This window comes from Hordeum vulgare, chromosome 1H, assembly GCF_904849725.1.
Source record: "Hordeum vulgare subsp. vulgare chromosome 1H, MorexV3_pseudomolecules_assembly, whole genome shotgun sequence".
NCBI classification, from domain to species: domain Eukaryota; kingdom Viridiplantae; phylum Streptophyta; class Magnoliopsida; order Poales; family Poaceae; genus Hordeum; species Hordeum vulgare.
In genome coordinates this window covers 13,952,845-13,973,326 of record NC_058518.1, presented here as the reverse complement: position 1 = coordinate 13,973,326, position 20,482 = coordinate 13,952,845, and the positions used below count along the sequence as shown (strand labels likewise).

Sequence of the window (20,482 nt, the reverse complement as noted above, 5' to 3'; positions counted from 1 at the left end):
TCCTTGTAGACCGTATAGCAGAAGCGTTGGTGAACGTGGTTGATGTAGTGGAACATCCTCATGTCCCTCGATCCGCCCCGCGAACTATCCCGCGATCAGTCCCACGATCTAGTGCCGAACGGACGGCACCTCCGCGTTCAGCACACGTACAGCTCGACGATGATCTCGGCCTTCTTGATCCAGCAAGAGAGACGGAGAGGTAGAAGAGTTCTCCGGCAGCGTGACGGCGCTCCAGAGGTTGGTGATGATCTCGTCTCAGCAGGGCTCCGCCCGAGCTCCGCAGAAACGCGATCTAGAGGAAAAACCGTGGAGGTATGTGGTCGGGCTGCCGTGGAAAAGTCGTCTCAAATCAGCCCTAAAACCTCCGTATATATAGGTGGGAGAGGGGGGACCTTGCCTTGGGGCTCAAGGAGCCCCAAGGGGGTCGGCCGAGCCAAAGGGGGAAGGACTCCCCCCCAAACCGAGTCCTACTTGGTTTGGTGGGTGGAGTCCTTCTTTCCTTTCCCACCTCCTCCTTTTTTTTCTCTTTGATTTTTCTTCCAATGCGCATAGGGCCCTTTTGGGCTGTCCCACCAGCCCACTAAGGGCTAGTGCATCACCCTCAAGGCCTATGGGCTTCCCCGGGGTGGGTCCCCCCCCCCGGTGAACTTCCGGAACCCATTCGTCATTCCCGGTACATTCCCGGTAACTCCGAAAACCTTCCGGTAATCAAATGAGGTCATCCTATATATCAATCTTCGTTTCCGGACCATTCCGGAAACCCTCGTGACGTCCGTGATCTCATCCGGGACTTCGAACAACATTCGGTAACCAACCATATAACTCAAATACGCATAAAACAACGTCGAACCTTAAGTGTGCACACCGTGCGGGTTCGAGAACTATGTAGACATGACCCGAGAGACTCCTCGGTCAATATCCAATAGCGGGACCTGGATGCCCATATTGGATCCTACATATTCTACGAAGATCTTATTGTTTGAACTTCAGTGCCAAGGATTCATATAATCCCGTATGTCATTCCCTTTGTCCTTCGGTATGTTACTTGCCCGAGATTCGATCGTCAGTATCCGCATACCTATTTCAATCTCGTTTACCGGCAAGTCTCTTTACTCGTTCCGTAATACAAGATCCCGCAACTTACACTAAGTTACATTGCTTGCAAGGCTTGTGTGTGATGTTGTATTACCGAGTGGGCCCCGAGATACCTCTCCGTCACACGGAGTGACAAATCCCATTCTTGATCCATACTAACTCAACGAACACCTTCGGAGATACCTGTAGAGCATCTTTATAGTCACCTAGTTACGTTGCGACGTTTGATACACACAAAGTATTCCTCCGGTGTTAGTGAGTTATATGATCTCATGGTCATAGGAACAAATACTTGACACGCAGAAAACAGTAGCAACAAAATGACACGATCAACATGCTACGTCTATTAGTTTGCGTCTAGTCCATCACGTGATTCTCCTAATGACGTGATCCAGTTATCAAGCAACAACACCTTGTTCATAATCAGAAGACACTGACTATCTTTGAACAACTGGCTAGCCAACTAGAGGCTTGCTAGGGACAGTGTTTTGTCTATGTATCCACACATGTAAATGAGTCTTCATTCAATAATATTATAGCATGGATAATAAACGATTATCTTGATACAGGAATTATAATAATAACTATATTTATCATTGCCTCTAGGGCATAATTCCAACAGGACATCCACTTGAGGAAAATTTGTTGTTCTCTTACAAAACACTACGCTTGGAGGCCCAACAATGTCTACAAAAATAAAGTTGTGTAGTAGACACCGTCACCTCTTCTCACTATTGGTGATCTTATCACATGCTACACACTTCATTGGAGCATCATAGCACATATGTACTGCGAATTAAACATGCTTGTAATTAAATGGCAGTCTAGTGTTCCTACTAAGAAATAGAAGTGCAAATTAACATCCATATGTCTCAATAGGGGAAATTTCATCGATGCCTAAAGAGGGGTGGGGTTCATCGTGTGTTGTTGTTGCTTCCACTTCTTCTTTTGTTGCTTCATATCCTTGTGGTACCTCTCTTTGCCCACATTGCCTCACCCCATTCCAACATTTTGCTTCCACTTCTTATTTTGTTGCTTCATATCCTTGTGGTACCTCTCATCATAATATCATAGGTGTTATTTTAGTACGAACTCTAGGGCTATTTCTGACACTTATAGGAATAACTCAATAGATTGATGGAAAAGGATAACTTTGAGGTGGTTCGCTACCTACAATAATTTCTTCTTATGTTCCCCTTTTTATAATAACTTTGGGGTGATTCTTTGTCGTACGTTGGGGGTTGGTTATATGATTCATTTATGTTATCACTCTTGAGAGGTAGCACTACTGAAAGTATGAACCATACGCCTTTCTCTAAGCATTAATATAACATTTTGCTCGCTATTTACTATTTGTTACCTCGCTATTTTTATATTTTCAGATTACAAAATCCTATTTCTACCATCCATATTACAATTTTATCACCATCTCTTCGCCGAACTAATGCACCTATACAATTTATCATTGTATTGTGTGGGGACACAAGAGATTTCTTGTATTTGATTGTAGGGTTTTTTGAGAGAGACCATCTTCATCCTACACCTCCCATGAATTGATAAACCTTAGGTTTATAAGAACTTTGGGGTTATTCTTTGTTACTATAGTTGAATCATATGGTGTTCTTTCCTTGCTATCTTGATGTGATGAATTGAGTCTTTCCCTTTGAGGTTTTGTTGTGTTGGATTGGATTTCAGAAGACTTTACATATGTATTGCATGTGGATACCCAGGTGACAATGGAGTGTTCTACTGAGTCACTTAATATATGTTATGGTCATCAACTTGCGGACTCCCGTGACATTGGGGTGATCTATGCACTTAGATTGATGCACACTTTTGTCCTACTTTCTTTAATAGAAATCTTGGGGGTACTCTTTGAAGTTCTTTGTGTTCGATTGAATATGATGAATCTGAAATTGTTTGATGCATGTCGAATTTCATTGATGCCTAAAGAGGGGTGGGGTCCATCCCGTGTTGTTGTTGCTTCCACTTCTTCTTTTGTTGCTTCATATCCTTGTGGTACCTCTCTTTGCCCACATTTCCTCACCCCATTCCAACATTTTTCTCGTCCAAGCTTCATTGTCATGCACGTTTACACCATGGTTAGGGTCAATACGATCGGTCGTCATATATTCCTCCTCTCACACAAACTCATCACAACCCCATTGGAGGATCCAGTTATGCAAAATGCACCATGCAAGAACAAGCCTACCTTGAGTGGGAAAATGATGGAATGGCTTCTAATTGATATTCAATCGATTCTTGAAAGCTCAAAATGACCACTCAACCGTAACTATCAAGAGGTCCAAATGGCCTCTCAACCATAATTATAATATTGTAGTGTGTGAGATTGAACAATTCTTGCCGAGTTCTAGGATAGTTCCTAGAAAAGAAGTCGTTCAGATAGTACCTGGTTTCCCTAAAGAGTGGTAAAACACGAAGCCGACATGCATATCCAACATATCCTAGTAGAACTTTCCATGTGAGATACTTTTCCTACGAGGTGTTACGATGTTGTCGGCAAGAATGTTAGCATCATGGGCTAATTATTCCCGACCATCTAAAACATATGTGAACTTCAGATCGAAGTCAACGTCAGCAAACACATTCTGGCTTGTATAGAGCTTTTCTACCCATGTATGTTGCATCCAGTGACCTCGGCCCCTAGAAGATGTTGAACATAATTACCACTCGTTCCTTCGATGCTCACTTGCACGAGAGTTGTATATGTCCATGCCCAAAGTTTGGAGGCTCCCAAATATGGATATCACTCTGAATACTGGGAAAGAACGGTTGCTCCATGCTCTTGCTCCCATGGATGATATTGAGTGTTGCATGATGCTCATGACCTTATGGAGGTGTTTGCATGTTCGTAATGAGTTATTACATCACAAACTAGCTCCTCTCTTGGACGTCTCCTGCAGATTTCTTCAGAGTTACCTTGACTCTTTGGTTGGCATTAAGCTAAACTCTAACACTGACCCTTGCAAAAGGAAGATGATCTTATCATATGATGTAGCTGACAACGTCTTGCAGGATTCCATCTTCGAAAGTTGCACCCGACTGGTATGCACGTAAGTATGGTTGTGTGAAGCTCAATTTGTATGGCCCCTATTTCACGGGTGGAGAGACCGGTGCCGGTATGATACCGCGTATCGAAGTAGGGGCCATCGTTTTCTTGGCATGTAGGAAGTTGTACTCAAGTCAATGCACTAGAGGCGGAATTGTGTGCTTGTATTGAAGGACTCTCCTTTGCTATCCAAAGGAGTGACCTTCCTTCAACATTGAGATGGATTCGATCACTTGTGTTTGCTATGATACATAGCCATGAGGTAGACATGCGAGTCTATGCGTCCATTGTTAAGGCAATCAAGTACTTGGGCGGACTCCGTGATTTTTGTCTTACTCACGTAACTCGTGTCAAAAATGAGGCTAGCCATCGTCTGGCTAGTTTTGCTAGAATAGAGGATAGGACTATGACTTGGATCGGTTTGGGTCCTTTTGAAGTTTTAGAGCTTGCCCTTAGTGAGTGTAAAGACATTCTGATTGAGTAATACAAGTTTCACCCTCGCAGTAAAAGAAGAAGCAAAAATGCCAAAACCGAGAAGTGTCCGATGTATACAAGGTCGTTTCACGGAAGTATAAGGAGGAGTGACTCACCGTCCAAATCAAATTTAATTATACCACAACCAATCCTCACATCAACATGCGGGGTATCATCTGGCTATAGCTACAGCTCGTTGCATACGAATTTGAACGACGAAATACCCGCCGTGCCTCCTCAGTAGTAACAATGGCAGAAGTGCAGCCCATCACGCTTTACACACTCGCCACCGCGGCAGTCCGACTGGCACCACGCGCTGCACTTGACGCTCTGCTCCGGCAGCCTGCAGCCCTTGTTCTTCAACCCATTGCCCCAGTCATGGTGGTTCGTGCAGCAATGCAGTTCCTCCGACGATGCTGGAGCAAAATTAATCACACACATCATCTAGAGTTAGCCACTAGTCACAAATTAAAGCTCACGCACATCATCTAATCATGCACAGCAAATGATAGAACTTACTCGATGAGGCAACCAGCGAAACTAGGACGAGAAGGGCCACTGGTGCAGCGGCACGAGCCATGATCTCAGAGTGTGCTTCTCTCTCGGTGTGGGTCGTCTAACATTTGCGTTGTCGTGCTATTTATATTCTCCGGATTCATGCCCTCGTCGATTTTGATTTCAGTATAATAAATGAACAGGCTTGCTAATGCACATCTAGATGTGTCTTGCACATCTAAATCATATACCATTGAATTTACGTGAAGATTTATGGATGTATTTTTTTTATTTTTATTTTACGTTGATTGAGTCATTTAGATGTGCAATACTTAAGGCACATCTAGCCAAAGCCATGAATGAAATCTATCTAGCAGTATCATTACTTTTTGGCGAGATCAACCTTTACATGCATGATTTGCTATGACTAGTAAGCTTGCACGTGCAAATGCACGTCTAAATTATCATAGGTTAATTATGATGATATTCATCTTCATCCATCCACGTGGTGGATATATCTAGATCAGAATGGATTCTTTTGTACAATGGCGCATACATTGTTACAGATTGTGTATGTGTACGTAGGTCTTGCTACAGATCATACATAGAAAATCATTGTGAAATGCTATATAGCATCAGAAAATGAAAAATGCATCTGACATGTTGCAAGGTATATAGTTTTTTTATATAAAATGTTCTATAAAACGGATATATATCGAATGTCTCAATACAAACTCAAAAAAAGTCATCATCATTCATGAACAAAGTCTGAATAAACAAACGAACTAAAAACTATCTGAACAAATCTAGTTGCTTTGCATATGAACTTGTAACATCTACAATGGATGATAATATAAACCTGAAATCATAATGTGTAGAAATCTAAATAGCAAAGAAGTAGAAGTATTACGAAAGAGAAAACCCACTCTCTGGTACTAAAGATGGTAGATAGACATAGCCAACCATTAGCATCAGGTCATTGTTCTGGAGCTCTGCTAGCCCACAAAAAAAACATAATGATCAAAAGTATTGTATAACTGAACATTGAACCAACTAAAAATAGATTTTTTTCATCCTATATAATATGTTCCCATGACCAAAACACACATCATAGAAAGTATACGTCTTGGGAAAATAAGAGCAACATACGAAGGAAGCTAACCCCGTGATGCAAAATCCTATATATAACTGAACCATGAACAAATTGAACCTAGAAACAAGTGATAAAATGCTCTAGATTTTCTAATCCTATATGATATGTTCTCGTCACCCATACACATAGCATAAAAGGTATATGCAATAGCCAATAGGAAAATATAGAATACAAGATGAAAGAAGCACCCCAGACCATGAACAACCTGACCTTCATATAGCTATCCAGGAAAACTGTGAACTAAAGAAAAGGAAGATTTCCGAAGATATCATAAGCCACTGTTCGATCTAATGGTTCTCTTCCTAGAAAAAACATATACATATTTTCTTTCAGAGCAGCCACAACATCCATAATATCAACACCAAACCATAAAAGAGAGAAGTTATTTTTAGCTGTAAGAAACAATGATGGAATACTAAGCATCCCGAGTGTTGTACCGTTGGGCTATATACATCATAAAACAACGTTAGTGTTGCATACACAACAGAAGAACGATAATAAGATGAGCAACAGATGTTGAACTAACTAATGGTTTCTTTATTCAGTTCACTCGGTATTGTAGCAACCTTACAACTAAAATCTTGAGCTGAACTAACATGAGTACACGAAGATAGGGAGAAGAAATGCTAAAACTATCAGTCCTTTATTTCCTTTTTGAATAATGTACTTGCATACCAGCCGAATGAAATAAAATCAATGGTCCCCTTAGACCACATACATGCTCTAATAATTCTTTCTCTACCATGTTATCAATCATTTTTTCTCCATGGTGATATCTTTTGGACTTGAAACAGTTTGTAGGGCTCTACGGACAAACACCACCTTGTTGCTTCATCTACTACTAATTTCGTAATAGAAAAATAGAAGTTTCAAAGCAAAATGAATATAAGTTTCAAAGAAAACCATAATATCATAACTATCCATTTGCCCGTTGAAATAGTTAACCAGTACATTCAAAACAACATTGGTCAAACAATTAAGAAACTACAAGAATCAAGGCAAAATGGTACATCACTAAATTTCAAATATAACCTAAATGGCGGATACATTAGGAACCATCCTAATATAATTTGACCGTATGTTTATTGACGTCATCACATTTTATAAAGCAGCTGAAAAGATCAGACCAGATAGTGTTCATGGAAGTGAATGCGGACCTCCTTGTCGATTGTTTGGCAGTTATCCCTTTTGCGGTCAAAGATAATATTGTGATTGTGATCCAAATAGTCTGGTGCAGCAACGACGCCAAACACTTCCAGCGGCCAGCGCAATCCATCTTGTAATCCTGCAACTTTGACTGAAAAGACATGTAGAGTTCTTATGGGATGGGCTGTACCATCTGACGACTTCTTGTCCGTGTAAAGCATGGATGGGATACGCGCTGCATATCGATATCAAATTTGGTCAACCAATCAACATGCTTACAGCAGCAATGGAGATCATCCAGTAAGGGAGAGGGGATTTGGCTTTGGCTTATTACTTGTCTGCTCGAATTCACTGAAGGATTTGGGCTAGAGGAATTCCCAGAACTCGCGGAACTTCATGGCCTCGAAGGCATGCCAGTCGGAGGTATCCTCGTCGGGATCCATGTCCCTGAGCCACAAGGCCTCCATGTCTTCCAGGATCCACTCCTTGCGGCACTCAACGGCATGGGGGTCTCCCGTGGCGATCCATTTCCTCAAGGCGATGGACTGCTCCGGCCGGTCATGGTTCCTGCGCGCTTCCTCCGCCTTGGCCCTGTAGACGGCCGCCGCCGCGACGTCGGCGAGGGAGGGCGCGAGGACCGGCGGCGACTGGTGCGGGGCCGGCATCCGAGCGAGGGCCCGACAGCCGATGCCGAGGCGGTGGCGATGGACTGCTCCGGCCGGTCATGGTTCCTGCGCGCTTCCTCCGCCTTGGCCCTGTAGACAGCCGCTGCCGCGACGTCAGCGAGGGAGGGCGCGAGGACCGGCGGCGACTGGTGCGGGGCCGGTGTCCGAGCGAGCGCCCGACAGCCGACGCCGAGGCGGTGGCGCCGCCTTGGCCCTATAGACGGCCGCCACCGCGACGTCAGCGAGGGAGGGCGCGAGGACCGGCGGCGACTGGTGCGGGGCCGGCGTCCGAGCGAGGGCCCGACAGCCAACGCCGAGGCGGTGGCGGGGGGTCGGGTGGGAGATGGCAGAGTTTCGTCCGCTCACGTAAATTGCTAAGCGTACACAGTGAGGGTTATTTTTTATGTAAACGGTTAGATCTAATTAGGTGGGCCGGATCGTGTGGTGGTATTTTATCTAGAATGTCCTGTGTACGTGTTTTCGGGTACGTTTAGGAAAGAATATGTTCGCTTGTTTATTAGTAGTATAGATATGCTTGGCCACGTGGTTGGTAAAACAAAATCCAGCAGACTATCCATTGGAGATATACTGCAATATTTTGTGGCCTTATCAGTAATGTTGTTAGCAACGTACTGACGAGCCGTAATCTCGGCATTAATCCCATGCAATTGCATGCTGAATCTCGATGTGGGAGCCACGTAAATGCTGGAAATTTACTCTTGGAGAAGTTTGCAAATGGAAAACTTGTGTATCACAATGACGTACCATCTACCATAAATGAACATGTGATTTTCCTTTGTTAGGTGACGACACGCCAAATTTCCGGTTGGTCGTATGTATTTTTATTTAAAATTAACACAACATACCTATAAAACGGTTATCGCTTCTGTCGGAATTTCCGCCAAGGCATTTTTACAAAAAAGTCTCTGTCGTTTGGCTGAATAAACCCGCAGTCCAGTAAATAAGTTAAAAAATGTTTCGCACAGCTGCTTCGGGGTGAGTCCACGGCCCGTTGAGACCCAGATGTGGCCGTGGAAAACCTATCCGAGACCGATCCAGGCAGAACCACGCTCGCCGCCACTTTCCCGAGCTCCCTCCTACTCCTGACCGCGTCGGTCGGACCTCCTCCACCTGCCGCCTTGTAGCCGGTCGTGTGCGACGCTCAATTGCGACTGTGAGCCTCCTCGTCCTCCCCTGATCTGGTCAATCAAGTGTGACGATTTCTTTCTTACCTGATCTGAGCATGCTCTGACCATGGATGGGATGGGGATGGGTGGCAGCGGTGGGGATCCGGTACGGCAAGTTCTGCGGCGTGGACTGGAGTGGGTGCGAGGGGGAGGAGCCCTGCGACGACCTCGACGCCTGCTGTCGCGACCACGACCACTGCATCGACAAGAAAGGTAGTAATATGAACTGATGTTTTCGCTCATCTGTCGCTCAGTGATAAATTGTGTGTGGTTTAGGTAAATCTGTAGCATCCACGCCCAGTGGATGTTCAACATTGCATCAGGTTGCCATGGATCACACTACTTTACCTCCAAACAACGAACGGCACCCGCCATATCATTAATGCCATCTCCACATTCGTGTAACTGTATGACATTGGGACAAGTGACAAGTCACAGTTTTTGGTCAATCATTTTATTTTATATTTGCCGATCTGCGGCTGTGTCTTCACGGCTTTGCAGTTCCCTCTTAAATTACATATGTCATAGTATTGTACAGATGGCACCTCTTTTTACCTTCAGGTGAAAGATGTTTCTTTATCTTGCACCATGGATAACCGGTTTCTCTGTAACATGCATGCATGAAACACAATGGAAATATGATGCTCGTGATGCGAAAGAAAGTTTGCACTCAAGCTGTTTACCTGAAGATCTGTACTCCGAATGCTCAGTCTCATGGTTCTTTTTCTTTGCATAAATGCAAATTTATCAGGCCTGATGAGTATCAAATGCCATGAGAATTTCAAAAACTGCATGAGGAAAGTGAAGAAGGCTGGAAAGGTCGGCTTCTCCAAGAAATGCCCGTATGAATTGGCTATGGCGACGACGACTCAGGGTATGGACATGGCGATCATGCTCAGCCAGTTGGGCAGCGAGAAGTTAGAACTGTAGCTTTGGCCTTGAAGAGGTACTCGGTGCATTGCTTGGTTGATTGAAGATTGACTTTCTTCGATGATTATACTGTAGTTTTACTTATGTTGGTTATATCACATTGTTTTGGGCAGCCAGAGATAATTTTAGGTTGCTGCGCTGTTTGCAACATATAGTATCAGATCTTTTGCCCGGGCATTTTTGTATAGAGTTGCCATATAATTGAATGGAAATCTCATCATTCTCCAATTTGAGAATAACTCTTTCTTCATGGTATCCTTCTAACTGCGGTCTGCTGGAGCTCCAGGGCCACCAGCACGAGTCGTCCGTGCTTGAATCCAGCAAGATCCGGCCGCGGGAAACCCATCCCCGCCGCTCCCGCGCTGCATGTGCAATGCCTCCCCCTCGGAGTTTGCCTCCAGCGCAGCCACAAGCCATCTCCTGCCTCTGCCCTCGGGGAGGTCTGCAGCAACGGTGTCCTCTGGTGCACGTGGAGGTCTCCGTGGAGGTGGAAATTCAATTCGACCTCACCTCAGGCTTCTGGCCTCCTCGAGCTCCTGCTACACAAGGCCTCCCGAAGCTCCTGCAAGCCTCCTCCCCGGTGCTCCAGTGGTAATCTGAAGCCGGCGTGGTGGATGTGGTCGGACATGGCAAGCGGCTGTGATCTATCGATGGTAAGTTCGGCACCACGCTCCGTTGTTGCACCCGCATTTCCGGCAGTTCCGCAAGCTATTGCTTCTCCGACTGAGGTATCCCTCCCCACACATCCCTAAGGCGTCCACCCATCTGCTAATGCCCTCATGTCATCGGGTGTGATTACCCTTTTTTTTGGACGAAGGCAGCAGAACTAGATGAATATACCAACAGAATATTTACCAAATCTGAAGGTGCAACAATTGATCTACTCATCTTTGCCCTGATTTGAATAATTGTCAGTGTGTGAACATGTTACTTAGCATCTTTTCCAATGTATGCGATGTGTTCAGCTAGAGAAATTTTGAAGCAGTTAAGATGGGTTCATGTCATCGGGTGTGATTACCCTTTTTTCTGGATGAAGGCAACAGAACTAGATGAATATACCAACAGAATATTTTATCAAATCTGAAGGTGCTACAATTGATCTACTCATTTTTGCCCTGATTTGAATAATTGTCAGTGTGTGAACACGTTACTTAGCATCTTTTCCAATGTATGCGATGGGTTCAGCTAGAGAAATTTTGAAGCAGTTAAGGTGGGATTTGTATCATATCCTGCTGCTGTGTGTGATGTTCTTTACTCTGCTTGTGGCAATTTTGTACAGGGAGATATGGTTTGGATTAGTTATGTGATGTTCTGTCATGTTTTTTGCGCTCCTTCTTAAGAGAGAAAATTTTAGATATGTGTACTGATTATTGGTACCGGCACTGATCGTATTTATTGTCATCTGTTCCAGGTTAATCATCTAGGGAAAGTAACACTTGATCATAGGATAATAAGTTAGTAGATGTATGTAAAGTTATGTAGCTTCATCAAAGATATGTCAGTTTTTAGATGTTGGTCAGTACAACGTGCTCCCTGTAAGTTTCTCCTACTTGCCTATTTGTACAAGGAAATTACTTTAAAGGTATTTCTGTGCCTGTTCGACACACTGAATTTTTTATTGAGTGCAGCTAGGAGATTCCGACGACAGCGGCGGATTTTGTGTCAGCACGCTGCGAGGAGCTGCTGACAGTGACCCATGGTGGTGGATCAGAGTTGGAATTCAAGAGGGTTGGTGTGGTTGGAGTTAACTGATGATTGGGCTAGAACGGAGCAACAGAGGAGGCCGGCCAAGGACATGGCCGCGGATAACACATCTTGCTCGGTTTCCCTGACGACCCAAGGTTGGTTGCATCCTGCATGACCTCATATTTTTCAAAAGAAGTTCTGTGATGTTAATTCGTGAGACATTTGACATGATACTATGCGAATGTAAATGTAATCCGCACTGTAGAGCAAACAGAGTGAACAAGCCAAGAACGGGTTGGTCAGTCTATCGGTGTCATACTTTTCTTTTTGTAATTCTATCCTACTATATAGTTAGTACAAGATCATCAAATATTCAGGATATGTTTTGGAAATATAATTTTGTAAAATTGAATGCACAATCTGTTGAGATGAGAGGAGACAAAGGCTTGCTGTTAATAACTTGAGTCGATTTGATGATCGCCCAGGCGGCCGTGTAGCCATCTCAGATGGAGTCCGACGAGAAGGACCAAAAGGAGGTGCTGGCAGGTACGATAAGATTCAGCTTAACGAAATTTTGAAGAGGCCCTTGGCGCACTGCAAAACTTTTATTTGTAAATGTTGCATGCTACTACCTCCTAATTAATATCGCATTGAAATTAAATAGATGCAACTCTTCATAGATATTGTAACATGTTTTGGTTTGCAGGTTAAATATTTGACATCCTATGTTTGGTAATGAGAGCAATGCAATATTTTAAAGGGGCACACATGTAAGGGAAACTGGTATATGTCTACCTGTCAAGCTGGAAACAACAATTTGCATTATGAACTACGAGCTCCGAATAAATTGCTTTTCTCTTTCCTTCAAGTTGTCATCTTATTTCAGGATTGGCATCACCGATAAAGCGGAGGTTTTTTTCCATTCAATCAAATTATAAATTCCAAATTTGTTACCCGTGTCTATAAGTATTGTACTTTTTTGTTAGAATGTTGTTTGCCATTTATATTAATTGCCATTCTTATCCACTTCCTCTAATTGTAGCTCTTTGTGTGAATCATTTAGTTCAGCACCAGTTAGATTTTTAAAATTAATTGATGAATTGATAATTTGGTACAACATGGAGATTGACCTCATTGGTATATAATATTCTTTAGTTGGAATAAGGCGACCAAACTAGATCAAGTGATTGATAATTTGTGTGTTGTCTACAATCTCACATTTGCAGTTTTGAGCATTGTTCTCTCCTTCTTTTCTTGATAAAAAATGAATTCTTCAACTTCGTTTTCTCATGATCACATCTTAAGTTGTAAGGATATTTTAATAATACATTGATATTTTAGTAATACATTGCCCCAAAAGGCAATTCGCTTTTACATTTATTCCAAAAGTTCACTCTTTCACCTCATTTTCTTTAAAGGTTGAATGTTTCATGTATAAATGATATGCATTGTGATATTTCTTAACTTGAATATGGATAGACATCCATATATACCCTTACAAGTAAGCGATGTGGACCTATGTGTAAGGAAGATAGCGCATGTAATTTTTTCTCCCATTGAAACGCACGGGCACGTTTACTAGTGAACATTAATTGCTTTAGATGCCGACAAGAAATACTTCCTTAGTTTCTAAATATATTTTTTCTAAATGTTTCACTAGAAAACTACATACGTAAGTATATAGACATATTTAAAAGTATAGATTTATTTATTGAGAAAAGATTACAATCTATCGGCTGATCACGCGCGCCTGTCTGCCGGCTCCGTGGCCGTTTGATCTTGTGTTGATCAGATAGTCGACAACGTCCCGCGTTCGCCGAAGCCGCTTACGTTTTTTTTGCAACTCACCTATTGTTTCGGGACACTTTCCTGCAACTCACCTGTTGTTTCAGGATAGTTTTCCGAAGTCGCTTTTGTTTTTCCTACAGCTCACCTATTGTTTCAGGACAATTTCCTGCAACTCAACTGTTGTTTCAGGATAGTTTGCCAAAGCCGCTTTTGTTTTTTCTGCAGCTCATCTATTGTTTCAGGACAGTTTCCTGCAACTCTCCTAGCCATGTCGTCGTTTCCCTCTCCTAGCGTCGTTCGCCGCCAAGCCCGAGCTCCGTCCATGGCCATGGCCGCTGAGCTCCGAGCTCATGAGCTCCTCCGCTTTTCGCAGTAGCCTCACCGCATTGGCCGCACTTCCCTGAGCACGTAGCTGCCTCCAGCTCGTCTCCTCGTTGCCCCTAGCGACGGGCCCGACCTGGCCGAGCTTCGACCGCCGCCTCCAGCGTCGCTGCTGCCGTCTCCGGCCATCCCTCAGCCCCCGAGGACCCTCATCCGATGCGGCTGAGTAGGGGCTACGCCCAGTGGCCTCAGGTGCCGCCCCCGTGCCCGGTAGCATGGTCTCCACCGCGACTAGAGACGTTGCTTTAGGAATTGTTTTCGCAACGCATCCGTTGTTTCTGCAACTAGACCGTTGCTTCAGAAATTAATTGGTTGGGAGAAACGACGGAGCCGCGTGCTAGCAGATAGATCGGGCGGCTACGAGCGCGTACATCGAGCGGTCATTCGGATGGCGGATGTTTAGTATGAATCCGTCGGTGGACGTCTAGCTGTTCCCTGTTATGTATGTAGCCCCTAGTAAAATATTTTTTAAAACTTATATTTAGAAATGGAGGGAGTAGAATACATGGTACAACTAGATAATCGTTTGTGTGTTGCAACAGGAGCACACATCCCCCGGGAAAAGAAAGGATCACGCATATTTTGTATCCACCCACCATGATTTACATGTCATTTTATCGTTAATATGATTACATACTAAAATACATTTAGCCGCCAATTGAATCAATTTTATTTTATTTGGTAAGTCTTGTGAGGCTGTTGAGGTGGGTTTTATAGAGATTCCATTATGGACCATATACGAATCAAAATGAATGAATCTGCATTTTAAAATTATGTCTACATACATCTTTATGTAGTTCGTAGTGAAATCTTTAAAAAAACTTATATTTAGAAATGGAGTGAGTAACAATTAAGGAATACATGTTGGTCTAGAAAAAAAAATAAGGAATACATACATTTCCTTTTTTAGTACTCCCTTCATCTCAGTTTATAAGTCCGGCACGTGTATCTAGGTCGTTAATTTGACCAACTTATTGATAAGCATACATTACAAAAAATATATCATTAAAAACTTTAGATGTTCTATTTTTTAATGATATAATTTTTATATTAAACAACATATTTTATATAAGTTAAATTGACGACCTAGGTACACGCGCGTGCCTTATAAACTGTGACAGAGGTAGTAGTGACTAATGACTAATGAGTACGGAGTAGTTGTTAGATGAAGGTATGTAGTCCGTAGTGAAATGTCAAAAAAGACTTATATGTAGGAACGGAGGGAGTATTATTTTGACGGATGTATGTGTGTGTATTCCGTAATTTGTGGGCCATTTATCTGTCCGATTGAAGCCCAAGCCCATATCGGTCGATGGGATGTTGGTTTCTTCCTCCGGTCCAGTCCAGTCCACTCCACTCCACCATTCCATCCCGTCGCCGACCGCGGGAGAGAGAGAGAGAGAGAGGGATGGCCGCCGTCGCCGGAGCCGGAGCCGGAGCCGGAGGAGGCGACCAGATGCCGCGCCCGCGCCCTCGCCCTCGCCCGAGGAGGCAGCGGATCCCCCTCTCCGACCTCACCAACCTCTCCGTCGTCACCCGCTTCCTCAAGCCCAAGGTGAAGCCCCGCACGAGCCCGGCCAGCAGCGCCAGCAGCATCGGCTCCTCCACTGCCCCCCGCATCCCCACGCCTCCTCCTCCATCGGCTCTCTCCGTCGCCGTCTCCGGTGAGCAGAGCAGAGCAGAGCATCCTCTCCCTCCCCTTCCCTGGCTTATTCAGCAATAGCTTGCTTGCTTGCTTGCTAGGGTTTCTTCGCCGGATTCGGGCGGGGGTCAGATAGGGGTAGGGGTAGGGGGGTGCCGATTGCTGAACGCTGATTCAGGGAGAGCTAGGGTTTCGCCGGATCCGTGGATCACTTGCTTGCTTCCTAGCCACGGGAAGGACCTCACTCCTCCCTTAACATTGCTCGATTAATCATGTTCCGGTCCTTAATCGCATTATGCGAACCCATGCTTGATTATCCATCATCCATTCACTGCCACATTAGTTTGTGCTCCTCTGCTAATTTGATAAGAATCCTTCCCAGCCATGGTTTAGTGTGTGCTGAACTGAAGCAACTGGGCATGCTGTGCGTGGATGGTCTTACAGAGGAGTGCTCTGCAGAAAATGGATACCAGCCACTAGCCTTTCTTCTCTCTTGTCATGTGAAAACCATTCCCCCCCTTGTTAGCTTCATTGACACTAAGTAATATTGCGCCTTCTGTTTCTGTACATTTGGGGAAAGAAGGAAACGCGTACGCGCGCGCTACTTGTTTCCATGGCAAGAGAAATTGAGGAAACGGTCACCTGCTCAAAGAGCAAACTCCAAGCTCGCTTCCTGGGCTGTACCAGAATAAGAGCAACGGCACACTTGCTACTGAAATTCACCATGTCTCCTCCTAGTTTGCACTTGGTAACAAATATAGATGTTAGGGACTACCACTTTGATTGCTTCCTTTGTTTATGACCTTTTTTCCCAGTAATTAATTGCTGTGACTGTGAGTTAGCAATTTCATTGGTTCCTTGATTTTCTTTTCTGGCACTAGTTGCTGCGGCCAAGGGCAAGGATAAAGCCACAAGGGAGCTCCAAACCTCCACTACTCATCTCAACAAGATTCAAAGGATCAGGTATCTCGTACATCACCACCCCACTCACCATCATTTCCATATATAGACTGTTCCTGCACTTACTCGACGAATATTGGAAATGCATTACATCATTTAGACCCTTGTGGGCATTATTATTACACTTAAAACCATCTAGTGTTCTAGCTTTAGTCTGCTCCACTTCATATTTGTCTACTAAAACATACATACTGTCCTTCATTTGTTCCATTTATCCCCTGCTGTTCCTTGGTGTGAAACTCTTTAAGTTTAAGTAATGCTGAACACATACCCCAATGCCAAATAGCACGTTGTAATGGTTATTTCATGTTGATTGATTGATTGATCGATCTGCCCCTTGCATACCTCCAGTAAACCTAAGGTGAAGACTGGGGGCGTGCTGCCTGGGCCATCATCGCCTCCCAGCAAAAACACGAGGAAGGTATATGCATATATATCAGGTCTCCGCTCAAGTATTAGCATGTTACAAACTTTTTTATATGGAAATTAATTGTGAGATCAATCCCTGTTTGCTACCCAGCAGTGGTTCTTTGTCCATTCGTGACAGCATGTGGTTATTTCCCCCCTTGATTTCGAAAAGAAGGTGAACTCTTTCTTATTACCACGCTGCTGTGTCTGTTTCAGATAGCAAGGAAAGAGCAGCCGCACACAGAGCCTCTGATCTCCCCCTTATTTGCCTCCAGCAAAACAAAGGTGAAGACTGGTGGAAATATGCTGCCTGACGCATCAACACTTGCCTGCAAAAAGACGATGAAGGTAGGTATATATTTGAGCTTTCTGTTCAAGCATTAGCATGGTGTTAACTTTTTTATTTTGCACCCAGTAACCCTTTTGTTGTGGAAACTATGAGATCTCTCCCTGCTTTGCTACTCTTTGGAGCTTTCCTGATTCGTGAAACCGCCTTTGGTCTATTTGGAAAAGAAGGTGAACCCTTTCTTATTACTTTGCTGCTGGTTCTGTGTTTTAGGTAACAAGGGAAAAGCAGCCATGCATGGAGCCTTTGATCTCCCCCGTGTATCCCTCCAGCAAAACAAAGGCGAGGACTGGAGACGGGCGGTCTGGGGCATCTTCGCCCTCCAGCAAAAAGACAAGGAAGGTAAATATTATCTATCAGGTTTCTAGCAGCCCTTGCTGTGGAAATCATGAGGTCCCCCCTGTTTATTTCTCCATTTGTGGAACTATGTTTGGTTATATTTTTGAAAGAAAAGAAAAAGAATGCAAACTCTCTTATCTTGTTATGTCGCTGCTGTGCATGCAATGCATCAATGAATGAACGAATGAACGGATGTATTGTAGGTAACAAGCGGGGAAGAAGAGCAGGCAGACAAAATGGAGCTTTTGGAGGATACTAGTTGCGACGAGGAGCCCCCGGTGCCGATGCAGGGTTTCATCGAGGAGCGCAGGGCCTACTTTGCGGAGGTCGACGCGTTTGAGCTGGTGGAGGAGTTTGCTTCGTCTGGCAGTGATACAGAGTAGAGGACGCGTAGTAGACAGTAAGGTGGTAGCCTTAGTAAGCAGTGAGCAGTGAGTCGATGCATGGTTTGGGACTGTAGGAGTACATGGTAGCACCCGTATATTGGTAGAACTGAATCCTGAATCTGATTCAGTTAGTGAGGGATAAACGAGATGTAAAGTTATTTCAGTATTTTCGGAGTTGTATGCCGAGAGACCGGGCTCGGTTCCTCATGCTTGAAGATCACGCTCGCTTTCTCGTGCTTTCGGTAGGTTTTTCAGGCACCTGTGCGCCGCAGCAGAATGAGGCAAAAAATGTCTGCCGCACAACTGAATTTGCTCAGCAGAATTGTTCAAATGACAGGGGAGTGTAGCTTCAGAAATATGATAAAGATTACAGTTTCCAGGAATTGCACGAGGGGAGAGCAACCTGAAGCTTGCCCGTCATGTGAGCAACAGATTCAGTTATGTCCGTCAGTTACGTGCCATCTATGGTTTGTAGAAAAAATAGGGGATTATATACGAAAATGCTAAACAGAGGGCAAACTCCACGAAGCCCTTTATTTTGGAAATTTTGAAAATCTCATTTTGAAGCTTTAAAAAAATATTTAAAAAATGGCAGATGATTATATGGACGTATAAAATATTAAAAAAAAATGGCACACGATTATATGGACGTATAGTACATGTGCGTAAAATTTGAAGATGGGATACGTTATGATGAAAGCTACACAAAAAAGAGGAAATCGTGATTTTGAAATGGTGGACAGTATATTTACTGTTCATTATAAAAATCGGACAAGCTTATCTTTTTTGTGTATCTCTTGTAATATATTTCATCATCAACTTGCACACATGTAAATAAAACAAATTAATACGAACATGTATGATTTTTTTTTAGAATTTCTTGAAACTTCAAAATAATATTCTGTTTTACTTTTTTCGAAAAAGAAAAAAAAAACTCCATTGAGCCCATCCACCAAAACGCCCTACACGATTATATCGGCCGATCATGTCAGCTCGTGAATTATAGGATTGGATCTCAGATAACAAATTGAACCAATTCAGTTCAGTGATTTACAGCAAAAAGCCTGAATAAGTCTCTTCATACAAAAAGCAAGATCTGGATAAACCAACAGAGACAAATTAAGTTTCAGAAACGCTTAGTTGATAATCCATCAGTCAAGCAGGAAGCAAGCGGCTTCCCCTTGGTTCGCGATTACATCAGGATGATACATATTGAAATCAGCCACCGAGACAGCCACTACACCTAATCAAACACGAACACTCAATGACATAGCTAAATTAAGAGGGACGCTGCGCACGCGAGAGCCGCCGACGGAGCATCGTCAGTTCGCTGAGACAGCTACTGCCGGCCGGATCTAGGCCTTGGCGGCCTTCTTGGGGGACTTGGCAGGCTTCTTGGGCGACTTGGCGGCGGCGCCGGCCTTCTCGGCCTTCTCTGCGGACTTCTTGGGGAGCAGCACCGGGTTGATGTTGGGGATGACGCCGCCGTGGGCGATTGTGACGCCGGCGAGCAGCCTCCCGAGCTCCTGGTCGTTGCGGATGGCCAGCAGCAGGTGCCGTGGCACGATGCGGGTCTTCTTGTTGTCCTTGGCCGCGTTCCCCGCCAGCTCCAGCACCTGCGTTTTCCACGACGGCGTCGTCAGCGCATGAAACTAGCTGACCGGAGGTGGTAAGAAGGAAGGAAGGAAGGGTGGTGGGGCGCTTGCCTCGGCGGCGAGGTACTCGAGGACGGCGGCGAGGTAGACGGGGGCGCCGGAGCCGACGCGCTGGGCGTAGCGGCCCTTCTTGAGGAAGCGGCCGATGCGGCCGACGGGGAACTGGAGGCCGGCCTTGATGGACCTGGTCACCGACTTCTTCCTCGGCCCGCCCAGCTTCTTCCCCGCCACCTTCTTCGCCTTGCTGCCGTCCATCTTCCTGGCTACCTTGCCTTGCTTGCTTGCTGGGGCTCCGGCGAGAGGTGGATTTGGGGCGGCTGGTTGTGAGGTGGGTTGAGCCTGGAGCTGCCGCGCTTGGGTTTATATAGCCGCGCGGGGTTAGGGGGCGATCCGCGTGATGTGGGGCGCGGGCCGTAGGATGGAGGCGGCGTGGACGGTGGATGTTCGCTTGGGGGTGGCGATCCGTGGGAAGGGGGCACGGGCCAATCAGGAGCGGGACTGGGGGTGGATGTTCGCCCGGGGGCCGCGATCCGTGGATAGAGATGACTGCCACGTCGAAATGCGTATGTGTGCTTCTAAGAACAACTCTGGCATTCCGTTATTTTACGAAACCGTAAACACACGGATTATAGATCACGCGGCAGGATCTATACGGATTTAAAATAGCCGCAATATA

The 20,482-nt window shown here is 44.8% G+C and overlaps 2 protein-coding genes and 1 long non-coding RNA gene across 4 annotated transcripts; 2 read left to right on the top strand and 1 right to left on the bottom strand.

Moving 5' to 3' along the window:
* The first annotated feature begins 10,501 nt into the window (after window positions 1-10,501).
* On the top strand, window positions 10,502-13,051 carry LOC123404809. Its single transcript, XR_006611919.1, has 3 exons — window positions 10,502-12,056; window positions 12,387-12,447; window positions 12,608-13,051. It is a non-coding gene; the product is annotated as an uncharacterized LOC123404809 (long non-coding RNA).
* Window positions 13,052-15,372: 2,321 nt separating this feature from the next.
* Window positions 15,373-18,366, top strand: LOC123447869 (serine/arginine repetitive matrix protein 1-like). Of its 2 annotated transcripts, none has more exons than XM_045124690.1 (6): window positions 15,373-15,625; window positions 16,594-16,675; window positions 17,024-17,093; window positions 17,297-17,428; window positions 17,640-17,768; window positions 17,969-18,366. In XM_045124690.1, the coding sequence occupies exons 1-6, from the start codon at window positions 15,388-15,390 to the stop codon at window positions 18,146-18,148; spliced, it is 831 nt and encodes a 276-aa protein (XP_044980625.1). In that variant the 5' UTR covers window positions 15,373-15,387; the 3' UTR covers window positions 18,149-18,366. The 2 variants fall into 2 exon arrangements, with proteins under 2 accessions (XP_044980625.1, XP_044980548.1); XM_045124613.1 differs by having other exon boundaries at window positions 15,452-15,734.
* Window positions 18,367-19,270: 904 nt separating this feature from the next.
* On the bottom strand, window positions 19,271-20,138 carry LOC123447786 (histone H2A.2.1). Its single transcript, XM_045124500.1, has 2 exons — window positions 19,858-20,138; window positions 19,271-19,767 (listed from the first exon to the last, which is right to left on the bottom strand). Exons 1-2 carry the CDS (start codon window positions 20,059-20,061, stop codon window positions 19,507-19,509), a joined length of 465 nt encoding a protein of 154 aa, XP_044980435.1. The 5' UTR covers window positions 20,062-20,138; the 3' UTR covers window positions 19,271-19,506.
* Between the last annotated feature and the right edge of the window lie 344 nt (window positions 20,139-20,482).